At 39.8% G+C, this 23,318-nt stretch overlaps 2 protein-coding genes and 1 long non-coding RNA gene across 3 annotated transcripts in view; all 3 read left to right on the forward strand.

Annotated features, from left to right (window-relative positions):
• The window catches only part of bpgm (2,3-bisphosphoglycerate mutase), a 104,670-nt gene that overhangs the window by 64,344 nt on the left and 17,008 nt on the right, over nucleotides 1–23,318 (forward strand). The window lies entirely within an intron of this gene.
• On the forward strand, nucleotides 1,132–6,018 carry LOC119416396. Its single transcript, XR_005187086.1, has 3 exons — nucleotides 1,132–1,151; nucleotides 1,456–1,527; nucleotides 6,000–6,018. It is a non-coding gene; the product is annotated as an uncharacterized LOC119416396 (long non-coding RNA).
• tnnt2d (troponin T2d, cardiac) lies at nucleotides 14,099–23,283 on the forward strand. The gene is made up of 12 exons (XM_037683636.1): nucleotides 14,099–14,156; nucleotides 15,138–15,192; nucleotides 15,437–15,447; nucleotides 18,239–18,260; nucleotides 18,339–18,396; nucleotides 18,475–18,591; nucleotides 18,681–18,758; nucleotides 20,085–20,195; nucleotides 20,573–20,682; nucleotides 20,771–20,861; nucleotides 22,635–22,672; nucleotides 23,114–23,283. The coding sequence occupies exons 2-12, from the start codon at nucleotides 15,155–15,157 to the stop codon at nucleotides 23,157–23,159; spliced, it is 720 nt and encodes a 239-aa protein (XP_037539564.1). The 5' UTR covers nucleotides 14,099–14,156; nucleotides 15,138–15,154; the 3' UTR covers nucleotides 23,160–23,283.

Consider the following 23,318-nt stretch of genomic DNA (forward strand, 5'->3'; position numbering starts at 1 on the left):
CTGGACATGTCCAAACCACTGTCCCTCCTCTGGACATGTCCAAACCATCTCAGTCTGATCTCTCTAACTTTATCTCCCAGTTGTTCAACCTGTGCTGTACCTCTGATGATCTCATTCCTGATCTTATCCATCCTTGTCACTCCTAAGAAGAACCTCAACATCTTAATTTCTGCTACTTCCAGTTCTGTCTCCTGTCTTTTTGTCCATGTCTCTGTCTCCAGACCATATAACATAGCTGGTCTCACCACTGTTTTGGTAGTTGGTACAATATCTCAAATGCTACATAGAAGCTAAAAGAAGAAACAACAACAACAACAAAATGAAACTAGTTTAAGGCTCAACGTGACCAAAGTCTAACCTAAAACTTGATCAATTAAGCAGACAGGTAACTTCAAGGTATATGCAGAAAAGGGCTGGTTAAAACTAGCAAAGCTAAGAAACTCAAAGTAACATTGTGAGGTCTCTGTGTGTTTGTTTTCATGGAGATTTTCTGGTCCTTAATGATATTTTGCATCTTCAGTCTCGTGTTTTCTTCTCATCTAGTCCTGCTCTGCCTCTCCTGATCCTCGACTTACCCCAGGTGTTTGTAGCTGTCTCTCATTGGTGTCCTCTTTATATACTTGTCAGTCGTTTTCCTTGTTCGTGCGTTAGGTGTCTCACCCTCGTGTTCCAGTGCCAGCTCTGTGTCTGCGCTTTTTGCTTTTGTTTTTGTAAATTAAGTTAAATTAATGTTTTAATAGACTTTCTTACTTTAATCTTTGAGTTTCTGTCTGCAACCTGGGTTCAGCACTGCACAAATATGACATGCAGAATAGCAATTGGAAGTTAAAAGTAGCAAAAGGCTAGCTAAAACCTAGCAGAATGTAACAGCAATAAAAAAAACGAGGCCTCATGTAATACGCAGTGGACACTGTGTCCTTTTGTTGAAGCGGGACAGCAGCTGCTGATACAAGCGTGTCCTCTGGAGACACTACAGCATATCCACTTACAGCAGCATTTCTGAGTGACAGGGCAAATTGTTCTAAAAACAGTTTTATGTGCAAAATATCTTGGGAGTCAAACATGTCATCCACACTTTCACTTGTTCAGTCTCCTGGCTGTGACTTGAACAACAAACTGAGCTAAAGGGACGGAGCTGCACAGGATGAGCGGTTGTGTCTCAGTATTCCTACATCTTGAATGTATCTGTTAGCATTGTGTACACATATATATATATATATATATATATATATATATATATCCATATATGTATCCATATATGTCCTCTTTGTCTTTGTCAACTACTGCCACGACAGAAATTGTTATAATTTAGGTGGTTTTACAGTTATTATAATGAGCTCTGTAACAGCTGTGTTAGTTTGGTAGTAGCTGAGATTCATGTGACAGTAATCGTTTGAAGGCGACCAACAATCCTTATGTTACACTAACATCATGGTGGGTCCTGTTTCCTGACAGGAGGTGAAACCAGCTGATGTCGGCAGCAAGCGTGGGATGTGGGAAACCAAGAGAGGCTCTACACCATCTAAGGTAACACACACACATACACATTATAAAATATGCTTGTTGTTTCATTCAGTCTTAGTGTATAAATTACAGCAGCTACACCAAATATACCTTCTTCTTTTTTTTTTGGTATTTATACCAGTTTTTAATGAAAAGCTTTTGGAAAATGCAGAAGCTTTGAGGGGGTTCATGTACTTTGTAACATTGTTCTGTGGATCCTGGATTTTTAGAAAGTGAAACACCAGAATCACAACTTAGTAATTTATTATACTCAGTCCTCTTCTCAGCTTCATACCTGGAGTGTATCGCTTTGTATTAAATTCTCAAAATGAAAACGATGTATTAATTTTCTTTGCACGATGAAGGAAATGTCTTCTATAAGTAAGAGTTTGATCCACAGGTGGTCCCAGCTTAAATAAGTGAATCTACACTTTCACTTTTCAAAGAAGAAACATAAATTCAACTGCACAACAACTGAACACTGAAGAACATCTGTGTAGAACAACTGCACTTTGAGCAAGACACAAATTTCTCTGCACCACTGTCCAGGAAGGGCTGAACTTTTCTGAATCAGACAGTTGACACTGATGCACTTCAGGAAACTCAAATTGAATTACACAACTGCCATGTAAAGTCACAACTGCCATGTAAAGTCTTACCCAGGGGTGGAAGTAACAAATTACAAATACTCACGTTACTGTAATTAAGTAGATTTTTTGGGTACATGTACTTTTATGAGTATTTCTTTTAAGTGTGTAATTTTACTCATACTTAAGTACAATTTAGACCATGTAATCTACTTCACTACTTTTAAAATAGAAGTGTTTACTGAGTACAGCTGCAATTTGAATTAATATTTAAACCGTTCATCTGCATCTTTGTAGCCAATAAGACTCTCAGATCATGAACACATCAATTACCTATGATGTAATCAAAGTACAACTCTGTAGAGCAGAGAGTCATTTATGGACCCAAGATTTGGAGAAAAAGCCAAAATGGAGACGGAGGACAAACTGTCCACAGAGAAAACGACGAGGTAAAGGCTGAGGACGTGTGCACGTGGCTGTACCTGGAGGAATGTTTCATGTACAGAGGGTGAAAAGGAGACAGGTCCAGATGTAAACTGTGTTTGATCTCTACGGTGACAGCAGCTGACAAGACTTCATCTAATCTCAAAACATATTGTGGTATACGAGGTTTTACAGCTGCCTGTATGATATTAATGTTTATTATTTGAATGTGTGAGTTATAAGTTTGGCTACGTATGCAAAGATCTTAGATGTTGTCACTTCCATCAGTTTGTCTGGTACTAAAATAAGATGGAGCTACTGAGAGTCTGAGAAATAAATTTTGAATGTAGCTATTATATTTATATTTATATTTATTATGTACATTAAATCAAACAGAATGACTTCTATTGACAACACAATAAAACATCAAGTGGTTAAAAAGTCATTAATACTGTGAGTAGTTTTTGAGAAGAGTGTAGTGAGACACGTGAGGTACGTGTCACTTGTTGTATGACAAATATATGAATTATATATGCATACAATATTCACGAGTTCTTCATTTTTCTGACTGTAAATGTCGTGCATTGAATTTAACAGAAATGTAACGAGAGACGTTGTTTATCTTTGACCCATCAAATGAATGGAATCATTTATTTTCAGAATCAAAGTTTAACATCAAACATTTACATTAATTTGGCAAAATATGAAAATAATAACAGACAGTTTCACAGAAAATGAACTTCAAATCACTCGGCGGTGATTTGAGGACTTTGCTTCAGACATTTCTAAAAATATCTGTACTGATTTATGAGAGAGAGGTGAGTTTAAGAGTAAATTGAGATTTATCTTACAGAGGAATATGTGAGGGAGATTAATCTGTTTAACCAGAAATTGCACGCTTCGTCAGATCCTCAGCCCGTCCACGGTACACTTGAGTCGAAGAGGAAATCTTTACCTGGTTTGACGATAGATCAGCTCAGTAAGAGTCCTTCAGACTGTTTCAGCGCCTCCGTTCAGAACAGCTAGAAATCCTCGGAGAGTCGTGCGTGGTTAGTTCAAACAGAAGTATAATCCCAAACGTCCCTGGTTCTTCATAACTCCAAACTCTTCATAACCGGCTGCATCTCTCAGAACTCTCATTCTCTTGGACTCTGGAATTCATAATTCTCTAATCTCTATGAACTGAGAAGTTGCCACATTTTATTTGGGTCGACTTCCTGTTCAATTTAGAGCTTTCTGATTCGTGGAAGGACCAGAAAGAGGAGTGGATTTGTGACGTAAGATGTTATCATAAGTCAAGGATTGTTTACAACATACAGAAAAGATTATTGCAGCAACAGCAGACTTCGTGGAGTCTCACACTTTGTAATCTTTTCAAATAGTAAAACATGACATTTTTCTCGGTAAACATTTTAGTTGACCGAAAACCAACCTTTAACATACTTACGACAGCTTGCTCATTTCAGACAGAAAATCAAGAAAGGCATATTCAGGTGATTTCTTCTCTGAATGAGGAACAAAAATCATTACTTACTGTTTATGTAAAATAAAAATTAGTAGTTCTTTTCAACCTGTAAAGCATTGAGTAAACTAACACAATTTGATTATCAAAACATTTGTAAGACAGTAATGATTATAGAGGATTGTCTTTTCTGCTTGATTAATTCAAGAAAGAAAGTTCATCAGATGGTTCAGACTTATTCAGATCAATGAAAATAACAGTCTCTGCCATCTGGTAGATTTGAGGTCATCTGGTTCACTACAAGAGTACTTTGTGTTTTTACTTAAATATTTTTATAACAGCAGTACTTTTACTTGTAATTGAGTACAATTTAAGCAGCATAACAGTATTTGTACTTGAGTACAAATTTTCAGTACTCTTTCCACCTCTGGTCTTACTCTTCTTTCAATAAGTGAAGCTACATTATGACTTTTCAAAGGAGAATTCAGATTAAAAAACTGCACAACAACTGAACACGGGCGGCTGTGGCTGAGTGGTTAGAGCAGTCGTCCTCCAATGCAACAGTTGGGGGTTCGAATCCACCAGCAGTCACATGCCGACGTGTCCCTGGGCAAGACACTGAACCCTTCATTGTGCCCGATGTGTGTCCCATCAGTGTATTGTTCAATCAGCTTTGTATAGATCTAGTAGAGTGCTGTATGAACGGGTAAATGAGGCACAAATTGTTGTAAAGCACTTTGAGTATTTTGATCAGATAGAAAGGTGTTATATAAGTACAGTCTATTTACCATAACACTCATTTAAAACTGCAAACTGTCATGCAGCCACCCCCTCCTCAATGGTTTGGTTTACTAAGTGAACTAAGTGTATTAAATGCGTCCCTGGCCCAGCAATGGAGACGAGAGAATCCCCTCTCCTTCTTTCACAACCTGTGTGTCAGACCTCAGCCGAAGCTACACCCCTGCACCTGGTGGAGGGTGCCCACTCCCTGCAAGAGGCCGACAGGAAACTGACATGTGGGCTAGACAGGCTATATGATAATAATGTGTTTTATTTTTGTCAGGGACAAAGGTTAAGGATGTTTTTATTGCTATGGCTGAGAGCAATCTTCCCTCTGCTCTGAGAACAAGAAGCCCAAAACAATATCTTATCTCTGCCCATGAACCATATGTTTGAGTAGAAGAAGGCTGCAGCTGGCTTCAAGGACACCTCCTGAACTCTGTGAACTCTTCTGAGCTGCGAGGAGTATAAAAGTGAGCAGATAACATGGCTCAGGGCTTTTCCTGACAGTTTTCCATGTGCATACATCTGTGCACATGTAATGTGTGTATTTAGATAACCTCTTCTGAAATCTGACCATGCAAGTATAAATACAGGTTAAAAATCTTCTGGCATTGGGAATGGTTCTTTTGGATGTTAGTGAGAGAGATTTCCCAACATTTTTTAGTGGGAGGGTGGAGGCGGGGCCGGGCGTGGGCACTCGTGCCTCCCTGGGCAGCTGCTTATATCACCCATATCAGAAACCACCACTGGTTTGGTCCTATTTTAATGAACCAGCACATTTTCACAATGATGTAATAAATGCACATCATAAACAGACATGGTGGAAACAAATATAACTTTTTTTCCTGTGGCGTGCTTGTCCATCTCAAGCATGAATCTCTTCTTATAACAAAAGAATGTGATCTTTGTTGTATTAAAAACATTTTGACTGTGCATATTTTTAGAGAACAGCTGTATGAAGCTGAATGTTGAGGCCTGTGTTTCATCTTGAGTTGTTTTTTATCAGAAGTGCTGCAAAATGATTTTGCTTTATAAGATTTTACTCCACGTGTTTCTAACAGTGCATCCATAGATTCTGCCCCGTGTCACAGGAAACATTGTAGAGTATCACATTTATTTCTCATGGTTTGTTTGTCCACCTGTTTTTACCAAGCCTGGGAGTTATCCTGTACATTATCAATTCATAAAACATATCTATACTGAGTCACAATGCTTTCTTTTGTTGTTTTTCTTGTTTTCAGGTGCCAGTTGGAGGGAGAAGCAAGTTTACTTAGTGAGTTACAAATGGTGAGTTACACAACACTGCCCAAAGCTTCACCTACAAAACAACAGCAGCACAAGCTTGTGACACCCCCCCCAAACTATCTGTCACGTGTGTAAGAATTAGACCCAAAGATGCAGACTGGCTAACAATAGGAGCTAGAGTTAAAACTTTTTTTAAAGGATGATGTGGCAGCAACCATGAAAAAAATGAACAAAAAGCCAGAGGAGACATGAAGGAGAACTGGTCACAGTATAAAACACACACAATGCTAGGATGAGATGAAGTGAAAGTAATTGTATGGATAGGTGCTGATGAGAGCAGTGGAAACACCAACTGGGGACAGGTGAGACTGGGAGGGGCAGGAGCTGAAGGAGCAGAGCTCACTGAGGAGAAAAACAAAGATTAAGAAACAAAGGAAGTAACTTTAAAACTAACAAATGCCAAAAACAACCAACATGACACAGATCCTGCCTCTGTCTTTAATTAAAATATGTAAACATATTAAGCCTTTTAAAGAAAGACATTTTGATTTTTAAAAAAGCAAGTTAACAACTACACTTCTATTCTGTAGTTGAAGACGTTTCTCTTCCCATCTGTGAGACTTCGTCAGTTCAAAAAGTCAGCAGTGTGGAGTTCTTTCATTCAACCTTTATTTAGACAGGTTAGTCCCATTGAGCCTCGGGGACTCATTTACAAGAGAGACCTCACCTGGTCTCTGGAGACCTGGTTTTAACAAAGAGTGATGACAACAGTGGACAACAAAGACAACAGTAGACAAAAAGCATAGAAATTGAGAAGAACAAATAAAAGAAAATTGTATTACAAAACTAAACAAAAACAGCTAGCTTGTAAAGAGATGTAGGATACAAAAACAGGAACATGTCTGCATTGGTTTTTGCCATGAACTTAGACGTTTGAAGCCACTTAGAGAGGTCAAGGTCGAGAGCTTCAGATCTTTTTGTAAGATATTCCAGGAAACAGGAGCAGAGTAGGAGAAGGCTCTTTTACCTAGTTCAGTCCTCACTGAGGGAACACTGCAGGTAATAATGTCCTGAGAGCGCACGCTGTAGCTGCACTCACGCAGAGACATGTAGGAGGAGATGTATGAAGGCAGCAGACCAAGAAATTATTTAAAGATGAAAATGTACCAGTGAGAGAGTTTACTTGAAATTAATGGTGACCAGTTAACCAGTGAATACAGGGTGCAGTGGTGGGTACGGTAGTTACAACCAGTTTTGAATCTTAGTGCACCATGAAAGACAGAATCCAACATCTACACGGTGCTTGTAGGAGCGTTCATGTAAATAATGTCATCATAGTCAATGGAGGGAAGGAAGGTCGCAGTTACAAGGTGTTTCCTAGAATTCAGAGTTAGACAGGATCTGTTCCTGAAAAAGAAACTCAATGTAACTTTCACTTTCCTTACCAAACTTTCCACGTAGAGCTTAAAAAATGCTTCTGTGTTCATTCATATTCATCTGCTCACACAGACTCATGTTCGTGCTGCTGTTCGGTGTATTGTTTTTGTACTACTAGTGCTTAGCGTATTTTTAGTTAACAGATGACCTGACTGAAAAATGTTGGCTTGTATACCTGGATTATTGAGCATGGACTTTGTTATTTTTAGTTAACGTTTTTCTTAGTTCATATCTTAGATCTTATTACTGTTTTTCTTTTACATTTTATACTTTTGTTGGCTGTAACTGCGACCATGTGTACATTTTGTTCCACCTCATGTACCACATGTGGTGCGTATAACAAATAAAGAACCTTGAATCCTTGAGAAGAGAGATGCAAATCAACCAAGATACTCAAATATTTGTAGGAATCGACAAACTCAATAGGGGCACCATTTCAGGATGAAATTGAAGGAAGAACTGCTGGGACCAGCTTCCTGTTTGAAAACAGCATCACTTTGGTTTTGTCGGTGTTTAGGACAAGTTTGAGACGGAACAAATCAGAGTGGATGATGTCAAAAACTGATTGCAAAAGCTGGACAACCTTAGCAACTGTTTTAGCTCTACAATAAACAACTGTGTCATCAGCATAGAAATGGAAGGATGCATCAGGGATGCTCTGACCTACATTACCTATGTAGATTGTAAAGAGGGTGGGTCCTAAGACTGAGCCTTGTGGTACACCATTGTTGACTGTTAAATAACTGGAGGAAGTACCATTACGTTGAACACATTGCCTCCGATCTGAAAGATAGTTAGAGAACCAACCAATGGTATGATCTGAGAAACCAGTTTCTGAGAGTTTATGACACAAGATGTTCTGATCCACAGTGTCAAAAGCTTTAGACAGGTCTAAGAAAAGTGCAGCACAATAATCCTTAGCATCCAATGAGTTGTACATGTTAGAAAAAAATGCTCTGTTTTGTAACTTAAATAAAACAGAATAGTGTACAAAGGATCAGAAACCAGAGTTCACCTTGATCAGTCTCGGAGACGTGTGTTTGTTCTTTATTTGATGGTAAGAGGAGCAGCCGGTGACTGATTTATACCCCACAGGGGGCTCGTAACAGCTCCAACCCACCTACACTACTTTGTAGTAGCTGCTCGCTGTAATTCAAATCTGCTGCTGGAGATTTTTGGGCTCTGACTCAGCTCTGTGGCACCATGGTCCTATATTTAAAAACCTTCACCGTGACCTTGTTTCCCAGTATAAAGCGGGTTCCAGACTCCTGGGATGGCTGCCGTGTTTTGGAGGCATGCTGTTTGCAGAGGGCCACCTGGATTGTCCAACACTGTGCAGTGAGCTGTCACACATACCAGAGCTCAGCTGCTTCATTTTCACATTAAATCTGAGCGTTGTGGAGGATTACTGTCTGTCTGAGGAACATCTGAGCGTAGATCACCAGGCTTATTCTCTCGTTAATGGTTAAGACTTGAACTGCGACCCCACGTCCGCATGGACTTAAAACAAAATCACTACAAATGTAGCTTGAATTTGATTGACACATGGCAGCACACTTTCTTCTCTGTCTTTGAATTTTCTGTTTCTCGTCACATCGAGCTCCAAGTGTTGGAGCAGGAGCGTGTTGTGTCAGGTGTAGGCCTGAATAGTGATGCTTGTTTGAAGCCTCGCAGGTTCTTTATTAGATATGGACAGCTGAGCAGTGGAGTGAAGGGCAAACGACCAAGTTAAAATTATAAAGACTGTTCCATGTTGGACTGCAGCGAGCGTGTCCAGAGCTGAACGTCAGCTCAAGAAGTGTGGCTGCAACAGTTGTCTTCAGCAGCTCAGACTTATTTCACTTCACACTTTAAACTCTGTTCGTCTGCACATTAATGTTAAAGGGGTAGTTCAGATCTTTGAACATGGAGTTCTGTAGACAAGTTATGAACAATTAATATCTTACATGCTGTTTTCACCAGCCTCAGTTTGGAGGAATAATTAAATTCTGACTGGACTGATGAGGAGGGCCCCCAGGCTGCACAGGAGGTGCTACAACTAGCTGCTGCTGCTTCTGCTGGTGTCTGTGTTTGGTGTGCTCGTTTTAAGATGATATTTAAGATGTTTCCAGACGGTCAAAGCAGTTGGTCGCTTGTCCTGAGCCTGGTTCTGCTGGAGGTTTCTTCCTGTTAAAAGGGAGTTTTTCTTTCCACTGTCTCCTTTGTGCTTGCTCAGGATGAGACTGTGACAAAATGAAGACTCAACGTGTCTGCTGGCTTCCTTAGATAGAGAACATTACTAATTGGCTTTTATAATGTATGGTTCTGTTCAGTGCCCCGAGACTACTTCTGTTGTGAATTGACATTGAAATTTCAAGGAAGTCTCCAATATGTCTCAAAGTGTTTGCAGGGGTCTGCAATATCTCGTGTCAGTATCAAAGACTTGTAATCTCATCTCTTGTGTTCTGAACATGTTCAGAACGTTTGTGTGATGAATGTTCTCTTTAAAAACTGACACAGTCGTCACAAGCAGATCAAACTTTTAATGCAGTTTCTGTACATTTAGGTTGCTACAGTTGTGTTTGACATGAAAACATCCATCCATCATCCATCCATCATTCTGTCCATCTATCAATCCATCAATCCATCATCCATTCATGCATCTATCATCCATCATCCGTTCTACTGTCCGTCCATCCATCCATTCAGTCATCCATCAATCATCCATGCATCCATCCATCCATCATCCATCCATCCATGCATCCATCCACCCATCCTTCTGTCCGTCCATCAATCCATTCATGTATCCATTCATTCATTCATCCATCAATCAATCCATCCATCCATCCATGCATCCATCTTTTTTTTTTTTACCCGCTTCTTCCTTTTTGGGTCATGGGGGTCACTGGTGCCCATGTCCAGCAGTCACTATGTGAGAGGTGGGGGACACCCTGGACAAGTCTCCAGTCCATCACAGGGACACATAGAGACAAACAAGACAAACAACCATTCACTCTCACCTAGAGACAATTTAGAAAAAATACCTCCCCCCAAAAAATAAATACCGGTAAATAAAATCCAATGTCATAGACCTGAGTGTTCCTGTCTAATAAAATTTAAAAGAATGGGCCAAAAACTTTATTTCTCATGTGTACACACAGGTTTAATCATGAATGTGGGGTCAGCTGCCAAGCTGGGTACAATATGGGTGGGGGTGGCTTATAAAATAATCCAGTAATTCTCAGTGGGGTCATCTGGACAGTTTCTTTTGTATAGAGATGTTTCGCCCTCTATCCAGAGGGCTTTGTTGCCTTGAACCTCTTTGGCTGTGGCTGCCTGCCTGGGAGGAGTCGACGAGGGACAGGACGGCCCCCAGAAACCATCTTAGCTCCAGCAAACTGGTTGGTCCACTTGAGGAGTTTACTGCTTGGTGGGGAAACAGTTTACTGGAACTCCTCTGACTGATGAAGCCCTCCGGATAGAGGGTGAAACGTCTCTATAAAAAAGAAACTGTCCAGATGACCTGACTGAGAATTATTGGATTTGGTACCTGGATGATTGAGCATGAACTTTGTTGCTTATAAAATAATGTGCATAGTCTCAAATAAAGTTTTGCAAGCTGTGCACACAAAAGGAGACCGTGTTTGGTAAGTTTGTTTCAGAATGCTGTCACATGGCTGGCTGGTTTCATGGTTGGAAACTCTCAGAATTCTGTGGGACTGACGCACACAAAAAAAAAAGTCACCCATTTTCTCACAATTTTGAGTCACCAATTAGTCTCAGACAGTCACGATGTTTAGCTGCTAGCTCACCAGTCCAGTCAAAATTAAACCTATTCCCCCAAACTGAGAGTGTATAAAGAGCTATTTCCAACATGTAAGACTGATCCCAGAGTTGATCCCTGTTTCAGATGATCTGAACCATCCACTGCTCATGACTAACAGATCTGTGCTGTCCTTCTGTCCTCAGGTGTGAGGACCTCACCAGTGATGCCATCAAGCCTGACCAGATGGAGATCTCTGTCATCATATGTGCAGCTTTGCCCGTTCATCACTTCTGCAGTTCAGAGACAAGAGTCACTGTAACTTGTTAGAGCTTCGTCTGTTTAAAAGTTCTCAGCTGTGTGCTCAGCTGACCCCGGCAGGTGTTAACTCACATCAGTACTTCTACATGTTGTCACAGAAGCCTCTTGGAGACACCGACTGTTCGTGTCCATGCTGTTAGATTATGTTCACTCAGTCTAATCATCCAGTAACGTGTTTTGGTTTTGTTTGCTGCTTTAATAATGTGAGCTACACCAGAACCTGCAGCTCAGACGGTCACAGCCCGAGCACGTGCAGGAGAAAACTTAGTTTGCTTCAGATTACAAAGAGTTTCGTTTAGAGCTGACATTATTGTGTTTTCATGCGAGCTAATATCTAACTGTGTTTTTCTTTTTATCTACTTGTTTTCTGTTATTTTTTATGTTTGAAGATTTAAAAAAATTTAAGGAGAAAAACAAATGTTTTATAGAAAAATAGAAAACATGATTTTTTTTTTAAAAAGATGAACTTTAACCCATTATTGGAGCTCCACTTCCAAACTGAAACTCATCGTTCGTGCACGTGTTGGATGGACTGACACGCAGGCTGTACAGATTCATGCTCATCACGTGATATTTTCTTTGTTAACCCAATTTAACCTCTTTGGTCTCATGCGCTCATAAAACCAATATTTTAATTTGTGGCCTTGGTTCAAACACAAGCATCACCAGTTCTGGTTCCTTCAGATGCTCAGCTTCATGTAAAGATTAAATGTGTGCAGGTACAGAACAACATCACCCTCTGCGTTGACATATGAACACTGAATATGTATTCAAAACACAAAACAGCCTCATAATTACACTTTTAAAAACTGATGAAGTTTGAAGAGCCTCCCCACCAAAGGTCACTTGAACCGGGCAGGTCAGTGCCTGCAAACTTGATGGATAAGTGAGTCATGCTGATTAAAACTGAAGTTTATGACTGAGCGTTATGTTTACTCTTTCCATTGGAGAGAGGATTTTTTTTTTCTGTAATCTCCAAAACTTTAGAAATCACAAGAAGAAGAAGACATCTGTGTTACTGTCAGCAGCTAAAGACCCAAACTGTGCAACATTTCAGTTTATTGCTGTCTTGACTCGTGCCAGATTAACCTGATATTTATTTTTTCAAATAGACCCCATCACGGCCCCGTGTCTCTACTGCAACAACCAGCTCTTAATTAAAATGTATCAGTGATCGGCACCAACATAGAACATGAACCCTGTTGTCTTGAAGTCTGTAATTAAGATAAAAATGATCAAACATAAGAAGCTAACATGTACTGTGTGTGTCTATAAGTGCAGCTGTGGTAGAATTTATGTTTGAGCTGTTTGACATTATTGGCTTTAGCAATAAAAACCATGAAAAAAAAAGTTTCTTTTGTGTTTACTACAAGAAGGAAATGTCAGTCCTAAGTACTTCTAACCTACAAAGCCCTCAACAACCTAGCTCCGTCTTATATTACAGAACTTATTGTTCCATATTTTCCTAACAGAGCACTTCACTCTCAGACTGCAGGTTTACTCGTGGTTCCTAGAGTTTCCAAAAGCAGAATGGGAGGCAGATCTTTCAGTTATCAGGCTCCTCTCTTTTTTTTTTTTTTTTTTTTCTTTTTATCTTCTTGATGGCCTCCCTTCTCCCCTTACAGCCATCCTCTCCACACCATTATTATGAAATATTTATTATAGTGACTATCTAGTGTAGGGTTTTTTTTTTTTTTTTCAGGCTCCTCTCTTGTGGAACCAACTTCCAGTTTCTGTCCATGAGGCTGAGACATTGTCCAGTTTTAAAACTAGGCTTAAGACTTTCCTTTTTGATAAATCCTATATTAGGGTTGGCTTGGGTTTCCTGAGCTGTCCCTTAGTTATGCTGCTATAGGCTTAGACTGCTGGAGGACAAACTGACCACATTTCATCACTCTGCTGCTGTCTTTACTTACTTTACCTGTTTGTATTTGTAAATATTTCTATCGTAGCGTGTTTTTATTCTCTTACCTCCTATAGAAACCTGGACCTGACGTTGTGTGCGTTTGATTCTCCTTCCTGTCCTCTCAAACCCAACTGATCGAAGCAGCTCATCCTGAGCCTGGTTCTGCTGGGGGTTTCTTCCTGTTAAAAGGGAGTTTTTCCTTTCCACTGTCTCCTTTGTGCTTGCTCAGGATGGGAGACCGTGACAAAGTGAAATGCTGGTGAAGATTCTCAGTCATCCAGGACATGATGAATTCAAAAAGCGTTCAATACAAAAACAACTGGACTTTATTTGTAACAGAAAACGTTTCGCTCCTCATCCAAGGAGCTTTCTCAATACTGTGACAAAGTGAGTGACAAAGTGAAGAGTCAACACGGTCTGCTGCTTCTTTAAATAGAGAACTTTACTAAATGGTTTTTACAAAATGCTTTTGTTCAGTGCCCTGAGATGATTTCGGCTGTGACTTGGTGCTATATAAATAAACTGAAATTAATTTAAATTATTTGTGAAGTTAGAAATATTGTTCTTTTGGTGGTGTAGACACCTCAGACTGTGTAACGGTGCGTGTGCATGTAACCTCATGTGTCCTAACAATAGCTGATCAGCTGCAGGGTGCTGTGGTCACATGACACCAAAGGGCTGGACTTTGTCTCCTTGTTGCTCACAGAGCTCCAGTCCAGAACTAGTTTCTGAGCTCCTGGGGCACAGGTAAGATTTGTCTTGTATTTCAAATAAAAAAAAATCAAATAACATCTTGTTCAGCTTGAATATCTTCTCTAAGACTCGAACTAAAAACTCTTCTTCACCTGTCAAAGCATGCTGGGATGTTCTGCTGCTGCGTCTAACATTTTCTTTAAATATGGTGGAAAAAATGCTTTGATATAAAATAAAGATAAACAGAAGTAAAAAGTTAACCAAACTTTTTACTGAAGTATTGTTCTCAGGTCCAAGTGTGAAATTTAAGTAGAAAAGTAAGTTTTTACCACAAAAAAAGTTTCTTCACTGTGAATTTTTTTGTTTCCTAAGACTTTTATTTAATATATTTATTGTCATTATATTTTTCACAATGAAATTTTAGGTAAAAGGTAAAACTTGGGTTTTACATTTTAAATAAAATTCCTTTGCTGTGTAATAAAGTGATTAATTAAAGGATGATAATCGAGGTTACAGAAAGCCTGTTTTAGCATAAATTACTACAATAAACTAATTTACAAAACGTATATAATTCATAAATATTTATCATAAAACATCACAGTTTCAGTTCTTCACTGAAGTTTGTTCCCATCAACACCAGACTGTATTCTTGTTGGTGTAATTTTAAGAACTTCTGGCAGCTGCCAGTAATCTACTGTAAATTTTCATTGTGTTTTTCTTGTATTTTAATTGTTTTTACAGTGTATTTCTCTGTAGCTCAAAATAAAACACATTTAGTTTCTTTCTCCTCTACATCCCAAATGTACAGCTTTAATAACTGCCAGTTGTTTTATTTTAATAACCCACTAAAACTTGTAAAATCTGACAGTGGATGTGCATGAATCAATCAGTGAGCAGAACTCCCTCCTGAGAGCAGGGTTTGCTCTCTGAAGTACGTGTTTTTATTCTGTGTGGCCCGCTGCCCTCTCTGCTGTGCTGTTTAATGATCACAAATGTTTCAGTGTAAATATAGTTTGATGGGAGTCCATTCCACAGAGATCAACCTGAACAAAATGTCTGACACGGAGGAAGTAACTGGCGGAGAAGCTGAGTATGTGATCTGTTTCACTTTTCTTTCTTCGTGCATTTATTTTCATTTAACCTTTATTTATACAGGTTAGTCCCGTCGAGGCACGAGGACTCGTTTTCAAGAGAAACCTGCTTTACACAATAAAAGTTCATAAATTTGTAATAAAATGGTGAACCAGCTGTTTAAAGACAGGATCGGCTGTTAATGTTGCAACTGACACAGAATTGTTTTGATTAATCTTCTTTGTCTTTGTGCTCCTCTAAAGGGAAGGAGAAGGTAAGAAAAATAACACTTTTGTATTTTCTGATGAGTTTAACCCATTTCATGTAAGAAGCGATGACAAGTAACAGATTTAAAGGTTTGAACACAGAGCCTGGAGTGCATGAGTGGTTTCTGTGGTTGAGAACTACTCAAAAGGGGGCAACTGTCGCACAGTGGCAGGACAGTCGTCTTGGGCCCACAAAGTCACAGGTTCGACTCCCTGCCGCTGCCCCACTTGTGTGATGGGTTTAATACAGAGTGTGCGTGCAGTGATGACACGTCACTTCAGTTCAAAAAGTCTAATTGACTTGCGTGCTCTTTATGTTTCAAATCATTTCACAAACTTCTGGTTGGTTTGTCGCCCTGATTAAAGGTCCACCTCCATTTTAAGTTCAGCATGTAGACCACCGGCCTACAAATTCATTTTCAAGCAATTTATTCTTTTTAAGGCACTAAAGCCAATCCACACTATGACATTTAATCCATTATGTGTCACAGTTTCTGTGAGCTTCTTTCCAGGACATACAGGTGCTGGTCATAGAATATCATGAAAAAGTTGATTTATTTCAGTAATTCCATTCAAAAAAGTGAAACTTCTATATTATATTCATTCATTACACACAGACTGATATATTTTAAATGTTTATTTACTTTAATGTTGATGTTTATAACTGACAACTTATGAAAACCCCAAATTCAGTATCTTAGAAAATTAGAATATTGTGAAAAGGTTCGATATTGAAGACACCTGGTGCCACACTCTAATCAGCTGATTCACTCAAAACACCTGCAAAGGCCTTTAAAGGGTCTCTCAGTCTAATTCTGTAGGTTACACAATAATCAGAAAGACTGGTGACTTGATAGTTGTCCATAAGACGACCATTGACACCTTGCACAAAGAGGGCAAGACACAAAAGGTCATTGCTGAAGCGGCTGGCTGTTCACAGAGCTCTGTGTCCAAGCACATTAATAGAGAGGTGAAGGGAAGGAAACAATGTGGCAGAAAAAAGTGTACAAGTAATATGGATAACTACACCCTGGGGAGGATTGTGAAAAAAACTAATTCCAAAATGTGGGGGAGATTCACAAAGAGTGGACTGCAGCTGGAGTCAGTGCTTCAAGAACCACCACGCACAGACGTATGCAAGACATGGGTTTCAGCTGTCACATTCCTTGTGTCAAGCCACTCTTGAACAAGAGACAGAGTCAGAAGCGTCTCACCTGGGACTGCTGCTGAGTGGTCCAAAGTTATGTTCTCTGATGAAAGTAAATTTAGCATTTCCTTTGGAAATCAAGGTCCCAGAGTCTGGAGGAAGAGAGGAGAGGCACAGAATCCATGTTGCTTGAGGTCCAGTGTCAAGTTTCCACAGTCAGTGATGGTTTGGGGTGCCATGTCATGTACTGGTGTTGGTCCACTGTGTTTTCTGAGGTCCAAGGTCAATGCAGCCATCTACAAGGAAGTTTTAGAGACTTCATGCTTCCTGCTGCTGACCAACTTTATGGAGATGCAGATTTCATTTTCCAACAGGACTTGGCACCTGCACACAGTGCCAAAGCTACCAGTACCTGGTTTAAGGACCATGGTATCCCTGTTCTTAATTGGCCAGAAAACTCACCTGACCTTAAACCCATAGAAAATCTATGGAGTATTGTGAAGAGGAAGATGTGATACACCAGACCCAACAATTCAGAAGAGCTGAAGGCCACTATCAGAACAACCTGGACTCATAACACCTGAGCAGTGACACAGACTGATCCACTCCATGCCACGCTGCATTGCTGCAGTAATCCAGACTAAAAGATCCCCAACTACTGAGAGCTGTACATGCTCATACTTTTCATGTTCATACTTTTCAGTTGGCCCACATTTCTAAAAATCCTTTTTTTTATGTGTCTGATGTAATATTCTAATTTTCTGAGATACTGAATGTGGGGTTTTCATTAGTTGTCAGTTATCAACATTAAAATAAATAAAAATTTGAAATATATCAGTCTGTGTGTAATGAATGAATATAATATACAAGTTTCACTTTTTGAATAGAATTACTGAAATAAATCAACTTTTTCATGATATTGTAATTTTATGACCAGCACCTGTATGTAAATATTTCTTGAAAGAATGCTCATGAAGCACTATCATGCACGTTTTAAACAAAGATGCTGCAAAGTGTCAACTCAGAGGTGAAGTTAGGGCCGACTTTCAGTGGAAACATCAAAAATCACTGATTCATAGCCACTTTTAGATTTGCTAAGGCTGATTAGCTGTGGAAACCAAATGCTGATGCAATGATTCGTTTCTCAGACGTTCATTAAAACACAACCATTCTGTCATGAGATATTTTGCTAACAAACAAATTCACACACACACATGCAATAAGACTTCAGTCTTGCCTTGTTCTTTACATATTGTATGCTTTGTGTTGGAAAGTATAATGAAGAGTGGAATTTCTGTAGTTTTTGCAAATTTGAATTTACAATCATCTTCTTGTTCCGAGGGTCTAAATCTTCTGTGAGCTTCTATGACTTTTAAATCCATCTATAATATTTCTTATCAGTAGGTTTGAGAAAGCTCGTTCACAATCATACGCAGAACACCAAATCCAGGATGTCACAGGATGAACTAAAGAAAGTTTTATGCTTAAGTTTTGATTCTGGGGATGCTGAGGTCAGGATAATGGATTTACTGCGGTGACGGAGAAGTTACTTCAGAGGACCAGCGGTTTCCAGGGGAAGGGAACTTGTTTTGTAAGAGTAAAGGTTTTCCTCAGTTGTTTGTTAATAATAACTGTTCGTTTTTTTACTGCAGATGAAACCAAAGTCAAGCCCAAGTAAGTTTTCAGTCACCAGTCCACGCCCGGCTCTTTTAGCACATCATTATATCAACAACGTGTTTCCATCACCTGCAGGTTCATGACAAATATTTCAGTCCCAAAGCTCCCCGATGGTGAAAAGGTGGACTTTGATGTGAGTTGAGTTTCTTTCAGAATGAATCCATTTGGATCAGAGTGTTTGAATGACATCCATGTTGAATTCTGATGGCAGGACATCTACAGGAAGCGTCAGGAGAAGGACCTGTCTGAGCTGCAGTCTCTGATCGAAGCTCACTTCGTCCAAAGGCAGAAGGATGAAGAGGAGCTCATCACTCTGGTTAACAGAATTGTGAGCATGTCAGTCTCAGAGGCGTCACTGCGTCAGTGTGTGTGCTCTGAGTGACGAGCTCTGAGTGATTTGTTTGTTTCTGTTCGTAGGAGAAGCGTCGAGCTGAGAGAGACGAGCAGCAGAGAGTCCGAGCAGACAGAGAGAAGGAGAGACAGACCAGACTGGCAGTGAGACCGCTCACCTTCCTGTCTCACACCCTTCAGCTCCTCTTCCACACATTAAAACATCCTCGTTCATTTATAAAGAATGTTCAGCTCAATCAGGAATCGAGTCCTAAACATTTTATATTCTTAGCTTTTATATTTTTTAATCTATTTAGCTTTATCAACAAACTTGGCTCCTACTGACATGCATTGAAATCTCTTCAGTTCCTCTAAAATCATGGATATGTTTCAGCATTGCTCTGTTAACAATAGCACACATACGTAGCTCGTATTAGCTTTCAGCTACTCAAGGTTTTTTATTGACATTTATCTGACACGTGGTACATGAGGTGGAATGAAATTGTGTCCTCTGGGTCCCAGTTACACCCAAAAATAGCAAAATGTAAAGTATAATAAAGAAACAGTATATAAGGATCTAAGATATTTGCTAAACAATAATAATATAATGTAACGCAGTGTATTAAACAGCAGCCTGAACATGAGTCTGTTGTGAGCATATGGGTATGAATACAGCAGCAATGCTAGCTGGTTAATTTGACCTTTTAATGGTAAATGGACTGTACTTGTATAGTGTCTTTCTATCTTATCAAGATACTCAAAGCTCTTTACAACAATCTGTGCCTCATGTACCCATTCATACAGCTCTATACTAGATCTATACAAAGATTAATCAGAGCTTTATCACATTCATACACTGATGGGACACAGGAGAGAATGAGGGGTTCACTGTCTTGCCCAGGGACACTTCAGCATGTGACTGCTGGTGGAATCAAACCCCCAACTCTTGTATTGGAGGATGACTGCTCTAACCACTCATCCACAGCTGCCCTTAAACTACAATTTTCTCATTTCAGCTTTTAGTGACTGCTTTACTACATTTAGGTTTCAGCTTCTGCTGTACTACTAATAACTATTAACTGCAGTTTTGCTAATTTTAGCCTGAAGCTATAGCTATGTTTTTTTTTTTAGCTTTTAGCTAAACCTTTAGGATTCAGCTACTGCTTTGCAAACCATTACATTTAGCTCTTGCATAGCTCATTTTAACTCTAACGTATGATTTTTAGTAATTTTGTAAACTACTTTTTAGCTCAAATTAGCTTTTAGTTATAATTTTGCTAATTCAAGAGTTTAATATCTTCCCCACACACCCCAGTGTGTTTAGATTTTTGATTTTAGCTTTTGTTTCTGCTTCTTTCTACAGTGAAATGCTTCATATTTAAACTAATTTCAGGAAAGTCATCCAGCCCTCGGCATTCATTCTGCATTTTTACAACAAACTGAAATGTTTTCAGTTCCTCCTCCAGTTAAAGCACCTGTTGCTCCTCATAGGAGGAGAAGGAGCGGAAGGAGCAGGAGGAGCAGCGGAAGAAGCAGGATGAAGACGCCAAGAAGAAGAAGGTCCTCACGAACATGAGCCAGCAGTACACGGCCGGACAGCGGGTCTGAAGCTTTCTGCAGTAAAATGCATGAAAATGTGACACGATGACCAACAAGCTTGTTTCAAACTAGAAGCGTTTTTATTTCAGAGATGAGATCAGTTGATCGAAGTGGATTAAAAAACATTTATTTCAAATGATCACCCACTGTCGTAGGTTTAACTGAGTTTTCATATTTTTAAACACATTCAAACAAAAGAACCGATGGCTGAATACATTAAATTTTGAAAATGATGTATTACTTTAATGAAAGTTTTTATTTTAAGGCATAAAACATCAACTCATCATGCATTTAAATAAGCTGTAGAACATATAGTTGATACTGTTCATGACTTAGTTATTTAAGAGCTCCACTCATGTTTGTTTTCTGGTTGAATGCAGACTGACAACAGGAGAGGCAAGAAGCAAACTGAGAGGGAGAAGAAGAAGAAGGCTCTGGCTGAGCGCAAGAAGCCTCTCAACGTGGATCATCTGAGCGAGGACAAACTCAAGTACGGCTCAGCTGTTTCTTGTTTTGCTCATGTTAAAGCAGGAATGACCTCTGACCTTGAACATAACCCTTAAAACGTGTCCGCTCAGGGAGAAGGCCAAGGAACTGTGGGACTTGCTGAAGGGGCTGGAAGGTGAAAAGTACGACCTCGGAGAGAAACTCAGACGACAGAAATATGATGTGAGTCAGACCGACTTCTGACTCCTGATTGGACATGGGATTTACAGTTCTCTACCGTGAGCCGGATCTTGTGGATCTGTTCCTTTCAAGTAGATGTTCAATTTTAAATAGTTACGAGGTACAGCCTGTGTCACCACCAGGGCTTTAACAGACTACTCGAGTAATAGACCGGTCGATTCCTAGGACATCTATCGAGTTTTTAAATTTCACGTCGAATATTCGCAGTGACGTCCTTGTGTCATGTGATCCGCACCGGGCTACTAGTAGAAGCAACCAAATGGATTCCTCCCAGCAGATGGACTGGGCAGAGCAGGCCCAGTCTTGGCAAACAGGTAGAAATGCATCAGTAGTATGGAAATATTTCACTAAAGATGAATCTTCCGGTTCAACTATCGTAAGGAAACAAAAAATGAATCAACTTCCGGACTGTTTGGAGCTTGTTGTGAACTGGTGTTATACCATATTATGTGACCACCTTATATTGTGACGGTAGGGGGTGATGTTGCATGCACTGTTGCAGGTCACGCATAGGCGTCGCAACCATTATATGTGATGGGGACATGCCCCCCCCCCCCCCCCCCACACCCACACACACTAAAGAAAGGTTACTTTGACCCCCCCCCCCACACACACACACACACTTTTACTATAAAACATTAGTTTAGTCTGCGCAGTTTCTTTCTTCATGACCGAATCCATTCCACTTGATTAGAAGGAGAATACTCAAGCCACTAAAAATCCACTCCAGGTTTTCCAGGTTACCTCCAACTCTCCAGCTTCCAGCAGCAGCAGTGTTTGTGTGCGTCTCCTCCGAGGGCACACAGGTGGAGGAGGTGGAGATACCTCTGTGTTGATCGCTCACCAGTTTAACAAGTTGTTGACCAGGGGGTTGAACATAAACATATATTCATGTTAGGATGATTAAGAAAGTGCAGCGCTACGTCTGTAGCATCTTAGCTTAGAAGTAACTGTGACGATGTTAGACGCTGCAGGTGTAAGAGACGCAGTGTGTGCAGGTGCATTAAAGTTGAAATGTCTTTAAAACCCTCACACCTTATTGTCCTCAAGCTTCATGAGAAACATCATTTAGATGAGTAGTGTTGAACACAAGTAAAAAAGTCTAGTGATGTTTTTTATTTCTCTATAAACACAAATAGTGCCGATCAGGTTGTGTGTTAAAGTACATTAAAGTTTAAATGTCTTTAAAACCCACAGCTGAATTCACACAAACTTAGTGAGAAACATGTTTTAAAAGAAATTAAAGTAAGAAAATCTAGATGAAATGTTGCTTTTTTGGTACACTAGTGCGCATGTACCACACACACAGTGCCCCCCCCCCCCACACACACACACACACACAGTGTCCCCCCCACATTACAGATGCTTCTGACGCCCATGTCACAGAATATGGTGTAACACCGGGTCCAATCGACCGAACCAGATAATCCTAATGCACGAAACAAGTTGGAAGAGCTGCCGCCTCTGTAAGCAGGTTGCCTTGGTTCAGATCTTAAAGATAATGGATGGATGGATCTTTTAAAAATGGGGGTTAGACGTTAACTTTAGTTCTCTAAACAGAGTTTGCTCAAAAAGCCATCTACGACAGGTAAGATATTGAATGTCTTTAAATTAAATCTATCACTTTAAACAGTTATTTTTTCTAAATTAAACATCATTTTTGGGTGAAAATACTTCTCTAGCTCCCAGAGTTGAGGTACAACACCTTTGTGCTTCCATGATGTCGTGTTTTATAGAAATGTTTGTGTTTTGCAGATTAACCAGCTGATCAATCGAGTTCAGGACCACCAGACGTAAGTCCACCTCTCTATAAAAACCCTTCTCTGGATTTGTCCCAGTTTGAGCTGCTTTCTCACATCGGCTGTGCTCTACAACTTCCTGTTAGGTTTCACATTTCCCCACTAGTCTGTCATGTATTCAATCAAAAATCTAAAGTTTAAAAATGAAGTTTATTCAAACTGTAAATCCACCATGACCCACTCTGAACTTTGACCATGTAGATTCAACAAAACTCTTCCAGACTGACCTCAAGCAGAAAAACAAATGTACTTAAAGGAAATAACATTATCATTGCTGCGCTTAAAGGAAGGCTCAACATATTTGCCCTTCAAACATTATTAGTTTATTTCCACATAATTATGTTTCAAGACATCAAACAGTGCCGTTTGATTTGAAGTACCATTTTTACTGTCGTGTCAAAACAAATCCTGAACTCAGTGATTGTTTCCTTTCAGGGCTAAAGGTCGTGGTAAGGGCAAGATGAGCGGCCGGCTGAGGTAAAGCTGCTGGGAGACGAGGCCGAGCGTCGCACCAGGAACTGACCGCAGTGTCCACAGCCAACGTTCTCATCGTCTTCTCAACGCGCACGAGATTCAAACAATAAATAAGCTGCTTGATCCACTCGGATGAGCTCATTGGCTTTTTGTGTTTATCCAAAAA

The sequence above is a fragment of the Nematolebias whitei genome, chromosome 10 (assembly GCF_014905685.2).
Source record: "Nematolebias whitei isolate Nwh7 chromosome 10, NemWhi1, whole genome shotgun sequence".
Classification (NCBI taxonomy): domain Eukaryota; kingdom Metazoa; phylum Chordata; class Actinopteri; order Cyprinodontiformes; family Rivulidae; genus Nematolebias; species Nematolebias whitei.

Excerpts from the sequence above, each read along its gene's own strand:
- tnnt2d (XM_037683636.1), top strand. The coding sequence starts at position 15,155 with ATGTCTGACACGGAGGAAGTAACTGGCGGAGAAGCTGA. Across the intron at positions 18,397-18,474 it reads GTGAAAAGGTGGACTTTGAT|GACATCTACAGGAAGCGTCA; the intron begins GTGAGTTGAGTT and ends TTCTGATGGCAG. Across the intron at positions 22,673-23,113 it reads CGAGTTCAGGACCACCAGAC|GGCTAAAGGTCGTGGTAAGG; the intron begins GTAAGTCCACCT and ends GTTTCCTTTCAG.